Below are 19,865 nucleotides of genomic sequence, written 5' to 3'. Positions count from 1 at the left end.
TTTATTCGATTATATCAACAACCAGATGACCTTGCCGGGATGCCCGTGAGTGACCTTGGGACCAGCTCGGAACAGGGTCTAAGAAGGGGAAGGAGCCTTTAAGTGGGTTGGCCAAGACAGGTCGAGCCAGAGCTGCACAAGCCTGAAGGCCTTCATGCTCGATCAAGTGTGACCCCCAGGGGAGGGGGGTGCAAGATTTTTCAGTGGGGGGGGGGGGCGTGGCGGTTGCAGAGGTCCCCGCGCTCTTCCCCACGGCATTTAAATTAAATGCCGGGGGGATCGCGTGAGGCTTCTGCAATATCTCCTACCTTGTCGTCTTCGATGACGTGTCACGACATCAAATGTTACCAACGGATCTTTAAAACACAACAACAAATTGCAACAAATGCCCCCTCGTTGTTCTCATGAATTCTGACGACTGAACAAGAGTCAAGTCATTCCCCCCTACGTGCAGCAAAGGTAGGTCAGCAGGGCCCCATCCCAATGCAGCAGCCCTGGAACGAATTTCCCCATCTCATCCCTCTTATGCCGACCCCATGACACATTTACCAGATCGCCCAACTGGCTCCCACTGGGACTTCTTACTGCTCTCCTCCCCATCAAGGGCGTGTAAGAATCCCCACAAATACATGCTTCAAGGGGACAACAACCTGAACAACCAATAAACAACAGCAATACCAACTATATGTGTAATGTTGGACACACGCCTGACAGTAACCCTTGCAGCAACCCGATGGCCACCTGCCCAACGTCTTAATCGAGTCCTCACCAAAACCCAACACCTGGCTGCCTCCGTAGCTGCCCAAATTCTAAAGGAGTGTGAATGTACCCTAATGCCTTCTGTCCCTGCCTTCACCAAGTATCTCTTCAGCACCCTTCGGTATTGGAAACTGTCACGTGTGCTCACCACAAACTGGACTAGACCGCGGGGCTGAGGTGGGGATGTATATAACCACCGCCCTACAACCACGGGACCAGGTCCGGAGTGCAGAGTCAGAGTCGTGTAGCCGGGTCAGGGTAGGAGAGTTCGTGGTACTTGCCGTGGTCCGGGGTTTGGAGAGAGAAGAGTAGTTGATATCCGTAAGCCGTGGTCGAGGAGAGGAGAGAGCGGGGGTCCAATAAGAAGCCAAAGTCCAGGGGTACAGAAGAGACAGGTCCAGGTATGAGCAGGGGTCACAGCACAGGTCAGGCAAGGCACAAGAAAAGGCAAAACACAGGAAGCCGCGAGCACAGCACATAAACATCAGTTTATGCTCAGCAACTTGCGCAGGAACAGCCAGGGTAAATGTAGGAGGTGGGAACCAATCAGGATGCAGCAGTGGAGTGACATCAGACATAGGCTACGCGCCGATAGGAGGAAGAGAGATTGGTTGCAGGTGAGAGACAGCTGATGCCTTTCTTGGGACCAGCTGCCACGCTACGTGTGCGCGTGTAGGAGGAGCGCGGCGTGGGGAGAGTGCATCGCCAGCGGAGTAGGCGCGGTGGTGACGTGCCGGAGGCGTGCATTTGCTGGTGTATTATTAGGTAGGCACGCGCCGACAGGGATCTGCGTGCGTCGCAGGTACTGTTGCGTTACGCGTCTGAGGGACAGAGCCTAGCAGCGATCCTGACAGAACCTAGACATTGTTGCACCATCCTCATGAACTAACAATGGCCCCCATTATTCTAGTATGCGCTGCACATATGACCCCACATGCCATAGTGGAAAAATTACCCAGGGCAACCCAATTTCCCTAGCCACCGTGGTCTGTTTTTGACCTTCTGACTAAGAAGCAAATTTGCATAGTTTCCCAAATCACATCCCCCCACTCCTAAAAAAAATACCCTCCCCTTTTAAATGCACAGACCAACTCGCTAATGCGCAACGCGCCAAAAAGGGTGAAACGAAAAGCTGGACTAAAAAAGCCGGGCTTCATAGGCTGAGAAACGTACCTCCGTCATCACCCCATTTATCTTCTCCAGCATCGAAACTGTGGTAGCTGAGAGGGACTCTCTCATCCCCCCTTTCTCAGTGCATCCTGCACCCCACTACCAACCTACAGACCACATTGGAAACAAACAGCCTTTGCCCTAAGTACCTTATAGAAGAATGCCACACCATCAGAATTCTATTAATGGAGGCCGTGGATGGCCACTCTGTCATGGAAGACGAGATGATTACACAGGGATCTCAAGGACCACACAGAACCAAGGAGTTAAATAAATTGAGTTTATTTAGGCCAGAGCCAACATCAGTAACAAATGAACAAAATAAGATTAAGTCACCAAAACAGAAGGTTACGGGTATAATGGTGCTCGTCTCTGATAGGAAGCGGACCCGCAGGGCTGAGGTAGGGGTATATGGTCACCGATACCAGAGCCAGGGGACGGAGTCCTGCTAGAGTAGTTGTAGTCGTGATCCAGGCAGAGGTCAAGGCAGGCGGCAAAGATGCAATGTCAGGATACAGGTTGGGGTCAAAGCAGGAGGCACAGGAGTGGTGGTCGGGGTCACAGGCTGGGGTCGGCAAAAGGGAAGGCTCAGGAACAGCACAGGAATCGGAACACAAGGGGGCCAGGAACACATGGGATAGCATATCATGCTCGGGCAAGTGCTGGGAGTCACTGACTGCTATTTAAGCCCTGGAACAGGTGTAGCCAATTACCAAGTCCAGGAAGAGATTTGCCAGGAACCAAGATGGCCACAACAGCCACGTAAGGGCAAGTTCCAGGTAAACCCTGGACTGGAACCCTTACAACAGGTGGAATCCTAACTCACTGGCTGCCGGGTGCGGCTAGGTTACTCAGGATGACTTCTACGATCCGTCCGCCTCAGAATATCCCAGTACCTTGGTTTGAAACACAAGGGGGTGCACCCCCTCCCACCCCTAAATGGCACCCCTTGGCTAAATATGTATTATAAAATATTTTACCTGGAAAAAATAAACAGAACATGTTGTTCTCAAATATGACCATGGAAAAGTTATTTCACCCTAGATGGGACTTGAACCCACAATCCCTGGCTTAGGAGGCCAGTGCCTTATCCATTAGGCCACTGGGGCTTCACAATGCTTGTTGAAGCGGGCTGAGATAAGACCTTTCCTATGAAAGAAGCAATAGGAGCAACATGTATTGGAGACCAGGACATGATAAAAACATGGAGACCCGTGCCGGGCAAATAAACAATCTGGCAACCAAGGTGGGTCAAAACCAAGATGGGAGCCAGCGAGGCACAGAAGTTGAATGGAGCAAAACCAGGATGGCCATTATGGAAAAGGGGCAAAAAAGAAGGTGGCGATCTTAGCAGGGACATAAATGAGATGGCGCGCAGGGCAGGGTAGAGCTTACACAGTAAATCAGTCCGTATCCAGCTCTATACTTCCCCACCCCCAGCAAATGAAGCAGGTCAGTAGTTAAATGATGGAGTAGTTCCAACTTCTCTGCCTTGGGGGTGTATGGTAAATAGTTCAGTTCCAGCTCGTCTGCCTCAGGTGGCTTTCTTCCTGGGGGAAAGTCCTCCTATCCATTGGGGTATCGTTGTGGCCGGGCGGCTTCTTGGAGTTCGGCTTCTACAGGATGTAATCGCCTCTCCTTCTGTGTCGCCGTAACCAACAAACGATCCCATACACTACGAGAGCAACGACAGCCACCGAGATCAAGCCAATGGCGAGCCATTTTCCTATGTTGTCTGCAGAGAAAAGATGTGAATTATTCCGGGGGGGGGGTTCTTTTGTTAAAAAAATTTAAATTACACTTTTATTTACTAAAAAATAATGAACTTTTTTGTTAATAAAAATTGCACTTTTTTTTAAGGAGCGTATTTAACTTGTTATGTTCTCCATAAGACAGACCCTTATATACAGGGAGAGATGGGTTATACACTCGTGAAAAAGAAAGTACACCCTCTTTGAATTCCATGGTTTTACATATCAGGTCATAATAACAATCATCCGTTCCTTAGCAGGTCTTAAAATGAGGTCAATACGACCTCAGATGAACAACAGCACATGACATATTACACCGTGCCATGATTTATTTAACAAAAATAAAGCCAACATGGAAACGCCATGTGTGAAAAACTAAGTACAACTTGTAACATTTCCACGGCAAAGAAAAGCTTTTTTTTAAACCATCTTTATTCAATAGTCTTTTTGGTGATCACCAGGTTGGGCAGCCATGAAAGTCGCCGGGACTTTCTCAGCTTTGCCCTGTCTGTTGTCTGCAAGATTCCAATCAAGTTGTAGTTAGTGGAACAGATCAACAGAAGCAGCTGATGGGACTGGAATTCAGTGCTCCCGGAGAAAAGGGAACCGTAGTCAATGATCGCATGATACAATGAAGTAAAGCAGTGACTTGAAGGGTTGTGAATCTTCCCAAGGGGACAATTTACACGGATCAATTAATTAAATCCACAGTCTTTTTGTTGACCCACTATGTGAAACGACACATTGAATTTCCACTCACCTGTAACGTATAGTACCTCTTGTTGCCCTCGTGCTGTTCCGTAGCTGTTCGTGGCCTCACATATGTAGTTTCCACGGTGGGAAGGAGATGTTTGGGGGATAATGATTGTGCTGTTCTCCCGGGAGTAAGTCACATGAGCGTTAGGGGGGATTATCCAGCGGTATTCGGGAAGGGGAGAGCCGTTAGAGTGACAGGTAACATTCAGGGGATCTCCTTTCTTCAGGTCTGCGGAGGGCGTGAGTATTAGGGTCGGAGTCCCCGGGCGATCTGGGGGTGAAAAGGTCAAAAAGGTTTAAGGGCTGAGGGGAGTTATCGGGAGAGGTGATATGGTGTAATAAGAGGAGTTATAGGGAGAGGTTATATGGTGTAATAAGAGGAGTTATAGGGAGAGGTTATATGGCATTATAGGGAGGAGTTATATGGTGTAATAGGAGGAGTTATAGGGAGAGGTTATATGGGACAATAGGAGTTATAGGGAGAGGTTATATGGGACAATAGGAGTTATAGGGAGGGGTTACATAGAGTAATAGGAGGAGTTATAGGGAGGGGTTATATGGGACAATAGGAGTTATAGGGAGAGGTTATATGGGACAATAGGAGTTATAGGGAGGGGTTATATGGAGCAGTATGAGGAGTTATAGGGAGTAATAGGAGGAGTTATAGGGAGCGGTTATAGGGAGTAAAAGGAGGAGTTATAGGGATAGAATATGTGGAGCATTTGTTTAAAACACGTCCCTGTCATTAGGTCACTTTTTCCTTTACGTGGGACTGACCCTTTAACCCATTAAACACGTCCCTGTCATTAGGTCACTTAGGTGTAAGAGGCAGGTGCAGCCGTACACACCAGGAGACAGTTTTGGGGGAAATTAAACATGGTTTTATTTAGCCTGTCCCTTTAAACAGCAGTTTAAGACAAAACATAAACAAAAGAAACAAACACCAATCCCTGTGTAAGGGATAACTTACCTCCCCAGTCCCTATTTGCAAGGCTGGGAGAAAAAGCCCCTTACCAACCTATCCCCCAAAGTCTCAAGCAGTGCCTCAAAGCAGGTGGACCTCCAGGTCAGTGGTGACCGGGTGTCCTGATCTCAGCACGGCCTTTGTGCTCCTCTGTCAGCCCAGTGTGACTGTGCTAAGGAGTCTCTGGGTCTGTCCCCAGCAGGGGTTTTTTTACCCTTGTCTGATTACCCAGGTGGAGCTGGATAATTGACTAAATGCAACTAACCAGCTCTCTGCTGGATTTCTCAGACCACTAGAGGCAGCTTTACTTAAACAGGTTAAGTCCCTGATCATTAGGTCACTTTGCTCCTACATGGGACTGACCCTTTAACCCATATTCACACGTCCCTGTCATTAGGTCACTTTGCTCCTACGTGGGACTGAACCTTTTGCCCATTACACACGTCCCTGTCATTAGGTCACTTTGCCCCTACTTGGGACTGACCCTTTAACCCATTACACACGTCCCTGTCATTAGGTCACTTTGCTCCTACGTGGGACTGACTCTTTAACCCATTACACACGTCCCTGTCATTAGGTCACTTTGCTCCTACGTGGGACTGACTCTTTAACCCATTAAACACGTCCCTGTCATTAGGTCACATTGCTCCTACGTGGGACTGACTCTTTAACCCATTACACACGTCCCTGTCATTAGGTCACTTTGCTCCTACGTGGGACTGACTCTTTAACCCATTACACACGTCCCTGTCATTAGGTCACTTTACTCCTACATGGGACTGATCCTTTAACCCATTACACACGTCCCTGTCATTAGGTAGAGCTTTCATGGACTTGATATAAGAATAATAAGGCGCTTACAATACACAGTGAGATTTTTCTTTGCCGTTGTGGTTATATTCGGATTTTCCTTAAGTCGAGCTTCACAGGTAATAACGGCCGTAGGGGATTTCCTGTCTGCTGTCAGATTACAGCTGCGTGCGGCATACGATGTCTCACTACAGCCTTGCCTCCCGTCCATGCTGATATGTAGGCTGTACGACTCTGGACGATCATTAGTCAATCGACAGGACGCTGTCACGGTGCCACCCAAATCTGCAGAGGCGTTCGAAAGACTGAAGGCAATTTTTGGATGCTCTGCAAAGAAATCGAAACAAATGGGAGATAAAGATTAGTTAATTACAGGAAACGTTGGAATCCCACGCCCTTTCCTGGGATCACCTATACAAGATACAATTATTTGACCTCACAGAATGTAATGACATTTGAATTTACCAAAAATTATTTCTATCGTTGACTATCATGGAAACCCTCTCTCCATTAAATGATTTGTCTTGATGGATTTTCAAGGGATCCCCCTCTATAAAGAATAATTTGCCCTTATAGACTTTCCTGGGATCCCCCTCTAAAAGAAATTATTGCACCCCATAGACTTTTACAGGGTATCTAACTGATTCACTTAATAATAATAATAATAATAACTTTTATGCGGCGCTTTTATATACATTTATATACATCATTTATATAGCTCTTTATAAATAAATGTATATATAATTTATATAGAGCTTTATAAATACATTTATATATATAGCGCTTTATATAAATTAATATATATAATTTAAATAGCGCTTTATAAATAAATGTATATATATATAATTTATATAGCGCTTTATAAATAAATGTATATATATAATTTATATAGCACTTGTCTCCCAATGGGACTCAAAGCTTACAAAAACGGATGAAGAAGACAGGCTTTTTAAGGTCATAGACGAGACCAAACACAAGAAAAGATACAATACAGGATGGGATGGTGCTGTAGCTATTAAATGCCGGACAGGTTGTGGTTCATTAATTAATTGTCTGGGTAAACACCTCGGTCTTGAGCCTGTAATAGATTACCAGAGGGGGGACCTCTCGGGCTGTACAAGGCAGACTGTTCCAGAGAGTGGGAGCAGCGTGGCTAGGAGCTCGGGCGCCAAAGGAAGACAAGGAGATTCTGGGAATTGTACACACGGCAGACTGTTCCAGAGAGTGGGAGCAGCGTGAATAGTAGCTCGGGCGACAAAGGAAGTCAAGGAGATTCTGGGAACTGTACAAGGCAGACTATTCCAGAGAGTGGGAGCAGCGTGGCTAGGAGCTCGGGGCCAAAGGAAGTCATGGCGATTCTGGGAACTGTCTGGGGCAGACTATTCCAGAGAGTGGGAGCAGCGTGGTTTGGAGCTCGGGCGCCAAAGGAAGTCATGGAGATTCTGGAAACTGTACAAGGCAGACTGTTCCAGAGAGTGGGAGCAGCGTGAATAGTAGCTCGGGCGCCAAAGGAAGTCATTGACTTTCTGGGAACTGTACAAGGCAGACTGTTCCAGAGAGTGGGAGCAGCGTGGCTAGGAGCTCGGGCGCCAAAGGAAGTCAAGGAGATTCTGGGAACTGTACGGGGCAGACTATTCCAGAGAGTGGGAGCAGCGTGGCTAGGAGCTCGGGCGCCAAAGGAAGTCAAGGAGATTCTGGGAACTGTACAGGGCAGACTGTTCCAGAGTTGGAGCATTGTGGCTAAAAGCTCGGGTGCCAAAGGAAGTCATTGACATTCTGGGAACTGTACGAGGCAGACTGTTCCAGAGAGTGGGAGCAGCGTGGCTAGGAGCTCGGGCGCCAAAGGAAGTCACGGAGATTCTGGGAAATGTTAGGAGTCCTTGGGGCTGGCCTGCAAATTTTAGTCCAGGGATCAACTCAAACTGGGCAAAGAAAAAGGCGGCACGCACACCATATACACAGACACGCACACATCATATACACAGACGCACACACCAGATACACAGACGCACACACCAGATACACAGACGCACACACCAGATACACAGACGCACACACCATATACACAGACGCGCACACCAGATACACAGACGCACACACCAGATACACAGACGCACACACCATATACACAGACGCACACACTAGATACACAGACGCACACACCATATACACAGACGCACACACTAGATACACAGACGCGCACATCATATACACAGACGCACACACCATATACACAGACGCGCACATCATATACACAGACGCACACACCAGATACACAGATGCGCACACCAGATACACAGACGCACACACCATATACACAGACGCACACACCAGATACACAGATGCGCACACCAGATACACAGACGCACACACCATATACACAGACGCGCACACTAGATACACGCACCACACACAGAAGCACACACCACACACAGCACACACACAAGACATGCACCATATACACAGACACACATCAGATACATGCACCATACAGTATACATACAGTTCGGGCGCCAAAGGAAGTCACGGACATTCTGGACTTACCATAAATATTTATATCCATGAATCTGTCATTAGATGACCCAAAAATATGAGCAGTACAGCCAAGGTTATATGTCCCGGTAGATGTAGGAGTTAAGGGGGCGTTTGCTACCACAGCGCCGTCGGTCCTACTGGTGATAGTCACACTGAGAGGTGACTGGTCAAAAGACATTTCTACCGTCACATTTTCCGCGGGGAACGCTCGGGGGACCTCACATATAGCGGTCACTGTGCTTCCTTTCTCAATCCACCGGCTGACTGAGATTTGGGGGCGCTCTGGTAGGGCTGCAGTAACGAAAATATATATTATTTATATGCAGGGTATCATTATACAGCGCGGCGTGTTCATTATCAGTGTATAGAGATACTCAGCATCATTATACAGCGCGGCGTGTTCATTATCAGTGTATAGACATACTCAGCATCATTATACAGCGCGGCGTGTTCATTATCAGTGTATAGATATACTCAGCATCATTATACAGCGCGGCGTGTTCATTATCAGTGTATAGATATACTCAACATCATTATACAGCACGGCGTGTTCATTATCAGTGTATAGATATACTCCGCATAATTTACAGCGCAGCGTGTTCATTATAAGTGTATAGAGATACTCAGCATCATTATACAGCACGGCGAGTTTATTATCAGTGTGTAGAGATACTCATCATTATACAGTGCAGCGAGTTCATTATCAGTGTATAGAGATACTCAGCATCATTATACATTACAGCGGGTTCATTATCAGAAAGCCATCTAAAAGCCAAAAAAATGACATACCGGCGGCCATTTTTAAAAGCTCCGCTGTCATTTATAGCAATGTAACTTACCAAATGTCCTCAGGGTGACACTGGGAGATTGCACGGTGGTGTTTAGGAACGTCCCCAGCTCCAGGGCGGCGCTACAGGAGAAGTCTTGCATGTTGTCACCTCGCTGAGCTGTGATTTGGTGCGTCACTGTCACATCGTGACTTCCCTCCCGCGGGTCACCTGGAAAGGTTTTCCTGTGGATGACGTCCCCTCCTCTGGCCAATGTCACCATGAGGTTCTGAACAGGGGCCACTCTGTACACAGTGCAGGTGACGTTGTGTGAGGTCCCCTCCTCCACTATCTCCGGGAGGTCTATCGCAACGTGACTGGGAAGCTCTGAAATGACAATAAAATAGTCACTATGCTCTGTGTGTATCAGTGTGTGTATCAGTGTGTGTGTCTGAGTCACTGTGCTCTGTGTGTATCAGTGTGTGTATCAGTGTGTGTGTCTGTGTCACTATGCTCTGTGTGTATCAGTGTGAGTATCAGTGTGTGTGTCTGAGTCACTGTGCTCTGTGAGTATCAGTGTGTATCAGTGTGTATCAGTGTGTGTGTCTGTGTCACTATACTCTGTGTGTATCAGTGTGAGTATCAGTGTGTGTATCAGTGTGTGTGTCTGAGTCACTGTGCTCTGTGAGTATCAGTGTGAGTATCAGTGTGTGTGTCTGAGTCAATGTGCTCTGTGAGTATTAGTGTGTATATCAGTGTGTGTGTGTTTGAGTCAATGTGCTCTGTGAGTATCAGTGTGTGTATCAGTGTGTGTGTCTGAGTCACTGTGCTCTGTGAGTATCAGTGTGTGTATCAGTGTGTCTGAGTCACTGTGCTCTGTGAGTATCAGTGTGTGTATCAGTGTGTGTGTCTGAGTCAATGTGCTCTGTGAGTATCAGTGTGTGTATCAGTGTGTGTGTCTGAGTCACTGTGCTCTGTGAGTATCAGTGTGTGTATCAGTGTGTGTGTCTGAGTCACTGTGCTCTGTGAGTATCAGTGTGTGTATCAGTGTGTGTGTCTGAGTCACTGTGCTCTGTGTGTATCAGTGTGTGTATCAGTGTGTGTGTCTGTGTCACTATGCTCTGTGTGTATCAGTGTGAGTATCAGTGTGTGTGTCTGAGTCACTGTGCTCTGTGAGTATCAGTGTGTATCAGTGTGTATCAGTGTGTGTGTCTGTGTCACTATACTCTGTGTGTATCAGTGTGAGTATCAGTGTGTGTATCAGTGTGTGTGTCTGAGTCACTGTGCTCTGTGAGTATCAGTGTGAGTATCAGTGTGTGTGTCTGAGTCAATGTGCTCTGTGAGTATTAGTGTGTATATCAGTGTGTGTGTGTCTGAGTCAATGTGCTCTGTGAGTATCAGTGTGTGTATCAGTGTGTGTGTCTGAGTCACTGTGCTCTGTGAGTATCAGTGTGTGTATCAGTGTGTCTGAGTCACTGTGCTCTGTGAGTATCAGTGTGTGTATCAGTGTGTGTGTCTGAGTCAATGTGCTCTGTGAGTATCAGTGTGTGTATCAGTGTGTGTGTCTGAGTCACTGTGCTCTGTGAGTATCAGTGTGTGTATCAGTGTGTGTGTCTGAGTCACTGTGCTCTGTGAGTATCAGTGTGTGTATCAGTGTGTGTGTCTGAGTCACTGTGCTCTGTGAGTATCAGTGTGTGTTTCAGTGTGTGTATCAGTGTGTGTGTCTGTGTCACTGTGCTGTGCTGTGTGTGTGTATCAGTGTATGTGTGTGGATGCCCTTTATTAATTTGGTGGCTCTTCTCTGCACTCTCTCTAGTTCCATAATGTATTTTCTAAGGAGTGGTGCCCAAAATTGTACTCCATACTCAAGGTGTGGTCTTACTAATGCTTTGTAAAGGGGCATAATTATGTTTACTTCCCTAAAATAGTCACTATGCTCTGTGTGTATCAGTGTGTGTATCAGTGTGTGTGTCTGAGTCACTGTGCTCTGTGTGTATCAGTGTGTGTATCAGTGTGTGTGTCTGTGTCACTATGCTCTGTGTGTATCAGTGTGAGTATCAGTGTGTGTGTCTGAGTCACTGTGCTCTGTGAGTATCAGTGTGTATCAGTGTGTATCAGTGTGTGTGTCTGTGTCACTATACTCTGTGTGTATCAGTGTGAGTATCAGTGTGTGTATCAGTGTGTGTGTCTGAGTCACTGTGCTCTGTGAGTATCAGTGTGAGTATCAGTGTGTGTGTCTGAGTCAATGTGCTCTGTGAGTATTAGTGTGTATATCAGTGTGTGTGTGTCTGAGTCAATGTGCTCTGTGAGTATCAGTGTGTGTATCAGTGTGTGTGTCTGAGTCACTGTGCTCTGTGAGTATCAGTGTGTGTATCAGTGTGTTTCGGAGTCACTGTGCTCTGTGAGTATCAGTGTGTGTATCAGTGTGTGTGTCTGAGTCACTGTGCTCTGTGAGTATCAGTGTGTATATCAGTGTGTGTCTGAGTCACTGTGCTCTTTGAGTATCAGTGTGTGTATCAGTGTGTGTGTCTGAGTCACTTTGCTCTGTGAGTATCAGTGTGTATCAGTGTGTGTATCAGTGTGTTTCTGAGTCACTGTGCTCTGTGAGTATCAGTGTGTGTATCAGTGTGTGTGTCTGAGTCACTGTGCTCTGTGAGTATCAGTGTGTATATCAGTGTGTGTCTGAGTCACTGTGCTCTTTGAGTATCAGTGTGTGTATCAGTGTGTGTGTCTGAGTCACTTTGCTCTGTGAGTATCAGTGTGTATCAGTGTGTGTGTCTGAGTCACTTTGCTCTGTGAGTATCAGTGTGTGTATCAGTGTGTGTCTGAGTCACTGTGCTCTGTGAGTTCAGTGTGTGTATCAGTGTGTGTGTCTGAGTCAATGTGCTCTGTGAGTATCAGTGTGTGTATCAGTGTGTGTGTCTGAGTCACTGTGCTCTGTGAGTATCAGTGTGTGTATCAGTGTGTGTGTCTGAGTCACTGTGCTCTGTGAGTATCAGTGTGTGTATCAGTGTGTGTGTCTGAGTCACTGTGCTCTGTGAGTATCAGTGTGTGTTTCAGTGTGTGTATCAGTGTGTGTGTCTGTGTCACTGTGCTGTGCTGTGTGTGTGTATCAGTGTATGTGTGTGGATGCCCTTTATTAATTTGGTGGCTCTTCTCTGCACTCTCTCTAGTTCCATAATGTATTTTCTAAGGAGTGGTGCCCAAAATTGTACTCCATACTCAAGGTGTGGTCTTACTAATGCTTTGTAAAGGGGCATAATTATGTTTACTTCCCTTCCATCCATTGCCCGTTTGATGCAAGATAAGATCTTGTTTGCCTTTACAGCTACTGCATGACTTTGGGCACTATTGCTAAGCCTGCTGTCTACACGCACTCCTAAATCCTTCCCCATCAAGGATTTCCCCAATTTATCCCCATTTAATGTATAAATTGCCAGTTTATTCTTGCATCCCAAATGCATAACCTTACATTTATCTGTATTAAACCTCATCTGCCATTTACCTGCCCACGTTTCCAGTCTCTCCAAGTCCTTCTGGAGAGAAATGACATCCTGCTCTGATTCTATTACCTTACACAATTTAGTATCATCAGCAAAGATGGAGACTTTGCTCTCGATGCCAACCTCAAGGTCATTAATAAACAAGTTAAAAAGCAGGGGTCCCAGTACCGATCCCTGAGGTACTCCACTCACGACTTTAGCCCAACCTAAAAAAGTTCCATTTATGACAACCCTCTGTTGTCTATCCTTCAACCAGTTTCGATCCAGGTGCATACATTATTACTGAGTCCAATTTGCTTTATTTTGTACACTAACCTCTTGTGTGGAACCGTATCAAAAGCTTTTGCAAAATCTAAGTAGACCACATCAACTGCATTACCCTGGTCTAAATTCCTACTTACCTCCTCAAAGAAAGAAAGAATATAATAACATGCAGAGAAATATAATAACATGCAGAGCGATATAATAACATGCAGAGGGATATAATAACATGCAGAGGGATATAATAACATGCAGAGCGATGTAATAACATGAAGAGCAATGTAATAACATGCAGAGCGATGTAATAACACGCAGAGCGATATAATAACACGCAGAGGGATATAATAACATGCAGAGGGATATAATAACGGGCAGAGCGATATAATAACAGGCAGAGCGATGTAATAACGCAGAGCAATATAATAACATGCAGAGTGATGTAATAACAGGCAGAGTGATGTAATACCATGCAGAACGATACAATAACAGGCAGAGCAGTATAATAACACGCAAAGCGATATAATAACATGCACAGCGATATAATAACACGCAGAGCGATATAATAACATGCAGAGCGATATAATAACACGCAGAGCATTATAATAACAGACAGAGAAGTATAATAACATGCAGAGAGATATAATAACAGGCAGAGCAGTATAATAGCATGCAGAGCGATATAATAACAGGCAGAGAGATATAATAACACGCAGAGCGATATAATAACATGCAGAGCGATATAATAACACGCAGAGCAGTATAATAACAGACAGAGAAGTATAATAACATGCAGAGGGATATAATAACATGTAGAGGGATATAATAACATGCAGAGCGATATAATAACATGCAGAGAGATATAATAACATGCAGAGAGATATAATAACATGCAGAGATATAATAACGCAGAGCGATATAATAACATGCAGAGAAGTAGAATAACATGCAGAGCGATATAATAACACGCAGAGCGATATAATAACATGCAGAGCGATATAATAACACGCAGAGCATTATAATAACAGACAGAGAATTATAATAACATGCAGAGAAGTAGAATAACATGCAGAGGGATATAATAACAGACAGAGAAGTAGAATAACATGCAATGCATTGCCAGCTAGTCTGGCAGTAAAAGGGTTCAAATACAAAGTAAATAACATACCGTACGCCGTGACTGTGACCGCGTCTCCGAGCAGATCAGTGTTATTGACAAAGTTCATTAAACACTTCGCTGTGGAGTTGTCTGCGGTGACATTGACCTTGGTGGACACCCAGCCGTCCCCACTGTTAAGGTCCGACTTTAGCAGCCCTGTTTCCCAGTGGAAAGCTTTATACTGGGTGCAGGAAGTAGTGCAGTTTAACAGGACGAGCTCCCCGCGCTGCGCGTACATGACGTTACTCGCGGCTCTCACTGCGCACGGCTCCCGTGCTGCTCCTGAAATGGAACAGGAGGAAGTAAGATAGACCTGACAGACAGGGAAGGGCCGTTACGTCCGAGGTGCCACTTGTCTCATGATAATATCATGAGATATTGGGTATTTTAATCCATCTGGTGATTCAGGGGTTAATAAAAGTACAATTTGGGTTTAAAAATATAATATAATGGGTTTAGGACACCCCAGACTTGTCATGGGTCTATGCCTGGTTTTCAATGGGAGCTTAATGAGAGTTGGGTGGTAAAAGTACAAAGTAATGGTTTACGGCCTGTTAACTTCTGGGCCAGACCTAGTGTTACAACTGATATCACCTAGAGATAAGGACACATGTTTTTGCCAGAGATGGGTTCTCTATCATCAACAAAAGGTTTGCAAAGCATCCCTGGAAGAGGTTTATGGATTGCCAGTGGGGTTTGACGATCCTACATCCTGCCAAAGATATGAAACATGGAATCATGGACTTGACAGCGATGCGGAAGTATACAATTTTGATAATTGCATTCGTGACAGGGAGACGAACGCGATAAGACCAGATATGGGAGGTCTGGCAGGTACTAAGGGGCAGATATTAATTTGTCGCTCAAATTTAGGATTAAGACGGTCATGCTTAGTCTCGCTGCATCCGCCATGAGCGCCTGAATGTATTGAGTGCGGTTATATACTGAGGGAAGTTTAAACATCATTTTGTAAAAGTTTTTTTACTCCGTTATAAAACTCAATGTCACAGCTGATGTGCGACGGGGTAGGCTTATGCTATTTCAACGGGAAAGAATACAACATAAGACAGCAAGATGTTATTAAAAAACAGATTTCAACAGAGGTGTGTTTGGACCAAACACGTGATATCTCATCTTCCTGCACCAGTGACCTCTCTGGGGAAAAAAACCTGTTATGGTAATGTATTGTATAGGGATTTCTATATTATGATTTGTCCTGTTATTTTGAGAAACTGTTCTGCATTTATTGTAACTGTATGTTCTTGTAATCCTTTTTCTGTAACCAAAGCACTGTATTTATATATATATAGACCTGTCTAAGACATGCAAATGAACATACAGTAATATTTACAGTTGCTATATATATATATATATATATATATTAAAACATTTAATAAGTGGTGCTTTGGGCTCTGAATGAACTGATTACACGCTCTGGATAGAGTATTTACATTGTCAGACACATTTTGCTACAACAGATTTTTGTGGGTTAAGTGCATAGTTTTTTCTATCATAAACAGGGACCTGAGACCCTGGCAGATTTATTAATTTCACATCTTTTATTTGCATAAATATCTTGGGTGGGGGAAGCGTATAGATATGATTGCAATTGAGTAAGGGGGTTAATATTAACTCATTGGAAGTACCTTGTGGAGGAGAAAAGTGAGTTGGCCAGAGTAGCCGTGTGTATTAACCCTGATTGCATAGTCACGTGCTCACTTGTGTGCTGTTCGTGACAGGTGGAATATGGGGACAAATTTAGGGGAGATATTGTCCATTTGAGGGACCTTTGTGGAGGTGAAGAGTGGGGAGTGTTTGCGAGCGTGAGTATTATCCCTTGTCCCGTATGCAGATCACATGCTCACAGGTGTGCCATACTTGATACCAAGCCTAGGGTGACCAGATGCCCCGGTTTAGCCAGGACACTCCCGGTTCTTAATGAATTGTGCCAGTGTTGCGACAATTTTTAAAATGCCCCGGTTTTGTGGAGGAGGTTGGCAGCGGAGGAGGGTGGTGGAAGTGGAGGGGGTTGGTGGTAGCGGAGGAGGGTGGCAGCAGAGGAGGATGGCAGCGGAGGAGGGTGGCAGCAGAGGACGGTGGCAGAAGAGAGGGTAGCAACGGGGGAGAGTGGCACAGATGAGGATGGAAGCAGAGGAGGGTGGCAATGAAGGAGGGTGGCAGCAGAGGATGGTGGCAGCAGAAGAGGGTGGCAATGTGAGCAGTTTGCAGCAGAGGTGGGCGGCAGAAGAGGGCGGGTGGCAGCGGAGGAGGATGGCAGCATGGGCGGGTGGCAGCGGGGGAGGATGTTGGCAGAGGAGAGGGTGGAAGCGGAGGTGGGTCTAGCATAGGAGGGTGGCGTACCATAGGAGGGTGGCGTAGCATAGGAAGGTGGCAGTGGAGGAGGGTGGCAGAGGAGGAGGGTGGCTGTGGAGTAGGGTGGCAGCAGAGGAGGGGGGCAGCAGAGGAGGGTGGTAGTGGAGGAGGGTGGCAGCGGAGGAGGGTAGCAGAAAATTAGGGTAGCAGCAGAGGAGGGGGCCAGAAGAGGAGGGTAGCAGCAGATGAGGTTGTTAGCGGTGGTGTGTGGCGGAAGCGGAGGAGGGTGGGAGTGGAGAATGGTGGCAGAGGAGGAGGGTGGCGACAGCGGAGGAGGGTGGCGGGCAAAGCCTGCCCCAGTGGTCAGACCTGGAAGTCAGTCACAACTTACGGTGTCTTACACCAAGACGAGAGATAATGGAGGGATGGGGAGAGACAGAATGGAGGGGGGTGAGGAGAGCGAATTGAGTTAGGAGGGAGGACAGAGAAGGGATGGAGGGGGGAAAAGAATGGAGGGGTGGGAGGAGAGAGAATGGAAGGAGGGGGGAGGACAGAGAATGGAGGGGGGAGAAAGTAGGGAGTGTGTAGGAGACATAATGAAAAGGGGGAGGAGAGAGAATGGAGGGAGGGAAAGGAAGAGAGAATGGAGGGAGGGGTTGAGGAGAGAGAATGGAGGGGCAGAGAGAGAGAGAGAATGGGTGAGGGCGGGAGAATGGGTGGTTGGGGGAAGAGAGAGAAGGGAGGGTGGAAGAGAGATAATGGAGAGGGGGAGAAGAGAGAATGGGGGGAGGGGTTGAGGAGAGAGAATGGAGGGGCAGAGAGAGAGAGAGAAAGAGAGAGAATGGGTGAGGGAAGGAGAATGGGTGGTTGGGGGAAGAGAGAGAAGGGAAAAGAGAGAAGGGAGGGAGGGGGGAGAATGGGGAAAGGAGAAATAGGGAGGAGAGAGAATGGGGGAGGGAGGGGAGAGAGAGAATGGGGGAGGGAGGGGAGAGAGAATGTAGAGAGGGGGTGAGAGAGATAGTGGGGCAGAATGTGTGTGAGAGAAGGGGGGGCAGTCGGTGATGTAATTTGTTTTATAAATAATTTTTTTATATGTTCAGGGTTTTACTTTTGAAAATCTGGTCACCCTAGCGATGGACTACAATGGGTTAAAGGATCAGTCCCACGTAGGGGCAAAGTGACCTAATGACAGGGACGGGTTTAATGGGTTAAAGGGTCAGTCCCACCTAGGAGCAGAGTGACCTAATGACAGGGACGTGTTTAATGGGTTAAAGGGTCAGTCCCACGTAGGAGCAAAGTGATCTAATGACAGGGACATGTGCAATGGGTTAAAGGGTCAGTCCCATGTAGGGGCAAAGACAGTAAGGTTCAATGTCAGCGCCATTAAGTACTGAGCCACTCTTTCAGCAGAAAAGTGACTACAAAATAGCTCAATATATAAAAGAAGAAATAAGATACCGCACACCAAAAATCTTAGCACTGTATAAAATAGTAGAGAGAGGTCCCCGGGTGCATTAACACCAGACAACCAAGCCACCTGCCAGATATTGACACATGTTGATAGAACTCCAGGCCACACCAAATTGTATTCTGTATCCAACAAGTCTACATAGCAAAGGCCAACATTTTGGCCTCAAAGGGCCACCATAAGATTCAGCCACACTGGATAAGGGGGGAATATTAATTGACGCTTACCTGCACTGAAGGTCCCAGACACGTGTATTAGTAAAAGAGAAACCCACTGCATCTTGAATTCCATCTTGAGACAAGCTTTGGGGGAAATTCACTCCGGCGTGTATAATCCGATGTCCTAGGGTTTGGATAACAGGGATGTGCAAAGCAGCGTGGGACACCTGAGTTGTGTCAATGAAAGTGTGGTTCTTTTTTTTTCGCGAATGGGTTTCGATTGCCGCAATAATATAGCAGGCGGCGGGCAGAGCACGTTGTATACCGAGCCGCACAAACCTTACTTAAGAAGTTAGCACTCATATCTCGTGCACACACACACACCACTAATCCCCACCCACACTTCCTCGCCATCAGATGGCACCTGCTTGCTAAATCGTGCACCATTCACGAGTATTCTGGCTGGGACCCATACTCACGGCTGTGATCTTATAACGTACATGCATCTGCTTGACTGCTTGCCAAATATCTAGGCGTTACCAGTTTGCCTTGGGTGGTTTGAGGTCTTCCGTTCTGCTGGCTGTTTGCAGTCGTTGTGGTTGAGCCCAGGGGATGGAAGGGAGATAACAGTCCTCCCCAAATACAGGTTCGGACCAGCTGGCAGCCCCCTGGCGGTTAATCCAAGCGCCTGTCTTTCCTCTGCCTTAGGTGTAAATAATTTATATTTATATTGATAAAAATGGTTTTTACCAGGAAGTAAATTCCAAAACCATTGAGAGCTACCTCTCGTTTTTCAGGTATGTCCTGGGCACAGAGTTATGATGACAAATACATGGTTACATTAAATGAGCAGAGGTTATACATTATATTCTGGCAGGGGGGTGGTGGGGAAGGGGTGGCCGGCACATGGACTTCCCAGAATTCCACTGTTTTCCTCCTACCGATTACCACCCCTACCCTGGTTTATCGTAGCCTGTTCTTTCTTGGGGTTGGAGCCACTGACTCAGAGGCGGCCAACCCTGCTTTCGCCCCCTCTCTGAGCCGGCCCATGTCTGAGGGCTTATCCGCGTGGGCCTTTCCCCATTGGCTGGCTGTCTAAACCCCAGTGTGATTTGATTGGTCAGTAGCTCTGTCCACTTTCCTACTTCCTGAACCTTTGAAATCCCAGTAAATTTATCCCGTGCCCGGGACCTGCTTTCTTTAAACTTTGCCTTGGGGGGGGAATTAAACTTTAATGCTGCTAGCCTCACTTGGGGAGCTATTAAAACTTAAACCCTAAAATGCTTAAACGCGGACTCTGAAATCTGAGTTCCTTATTTTTTATAAAGCTCATACCTCTTCTGAATGTGTGGTTCCTGAGCACTGTACACACAGGGGACCCCGTACACACAGACACACAGCGACACAGGGGAACCCACACACACAGTCACACACAGGGGACTTCGCACACACACACAGACACACAAGGAGGACTCAGGTGACCCCGCACACAGA

The 19,865-nt window shown here is 46.6% G+C and overlaps 1 protein-coding gene and 1 non-coding gene across 3 annotated transcripts; both read right to left on the bottom strand.

Moving 5' to 3' along the window:
• Positions 1 to 2,195: 2,195 nt before the first annotated feature.
• On the bottom strand, positions 2,196 to 18,871 carry ICAM3 (intercellular adhesion molecule 3). Of its 2 annotated transcripts, XM_075577421.1 has the most exons (7): positions 18,441 to 18,868; positions 14,442 to 14,714; positions 9,585 to 9,899; positions 8,755 to 9,036; positions 6,262 to 6,537; positions 4,441 to 4,707; positions 2,196 to 3,664 (listed from the first exon to the last, which is right to left on the bottom strand). In XM_075577421.1, the coding sequence occupies exons 1-7, from the start codon at positions 18,502 to 18,504 to the stop codon at positions 3,546 to 3,548; spliced, it is 1,596 nt and encodes a 531-aa protein (XP_075433536.1). In that variant the 5' UTR covers positions 18,505 to 18,868; the 3' UTR covers positions 2,196 to 3,545. The 2 variants fall into 2 exon arrangements, with proteins under 2 accessions (XP_075433536.1, XP_075433537.1); XM_075577422.1 differs by lacking the exon at positions 9,585 to 9,899 and having other exon boundaries at positions 18,441 to 18,871.
• TRNAR-CCU (transfer RNA arginine (anticodon CCU)) lies at positions 2,966 to 3,038 on the bottom strand. The gene has a single exon. It is a non-coding gene; the product is annotated as a tRNA-Arg (tRNA).
• Positions 18,872 to 19,865: the final 994 nt, after the last annotated feature.

Source organism: Ascaphus truei, chromosome 20, assembly GCF_040206685.1.
Source record: "Ascaphus truei isolate aAscTru1 chromosome 20, aAscTru1.hap1, whole genome shotgun sequence".
NCBI classification, from domain to species: domain Eukaryota; kingdom Metazoa; phylum Chordata; class Amphibia; order Anura; family Ascaphidae; genus Ascaphus; species Ascaphus truei.
The sequence above is the reverse complement of the archived record's forward strand: the minus strand, read 5'-3'. Positions and strand labels throughout refer to the sequence as shown.

Bases quoted from the DNA above. Each gene is read 5' to 3' on its own strand.
- ICAM3 (XM_075577421.1), bottom strand. From the start codon at position 18,504: ATGGAATTCAAGATGCAGTGGGTTTCTCTTTTACTAATACACGTGTCT. The intron at 9,900-14,441 runs GTATGTTATTTA...TTGTCATTTCAG, and splicing joins GGTCACAGTCACGGCGTACG to AGCTTCCCAGTCACGTTGCG. The intron at 6,538-8,754 runs GTAAGTCCAGAA...ATTTCTTTGCAG, and splicing joins CATGGATATAAATATTTATG to AGCATCCAAAAATTGCCTTC.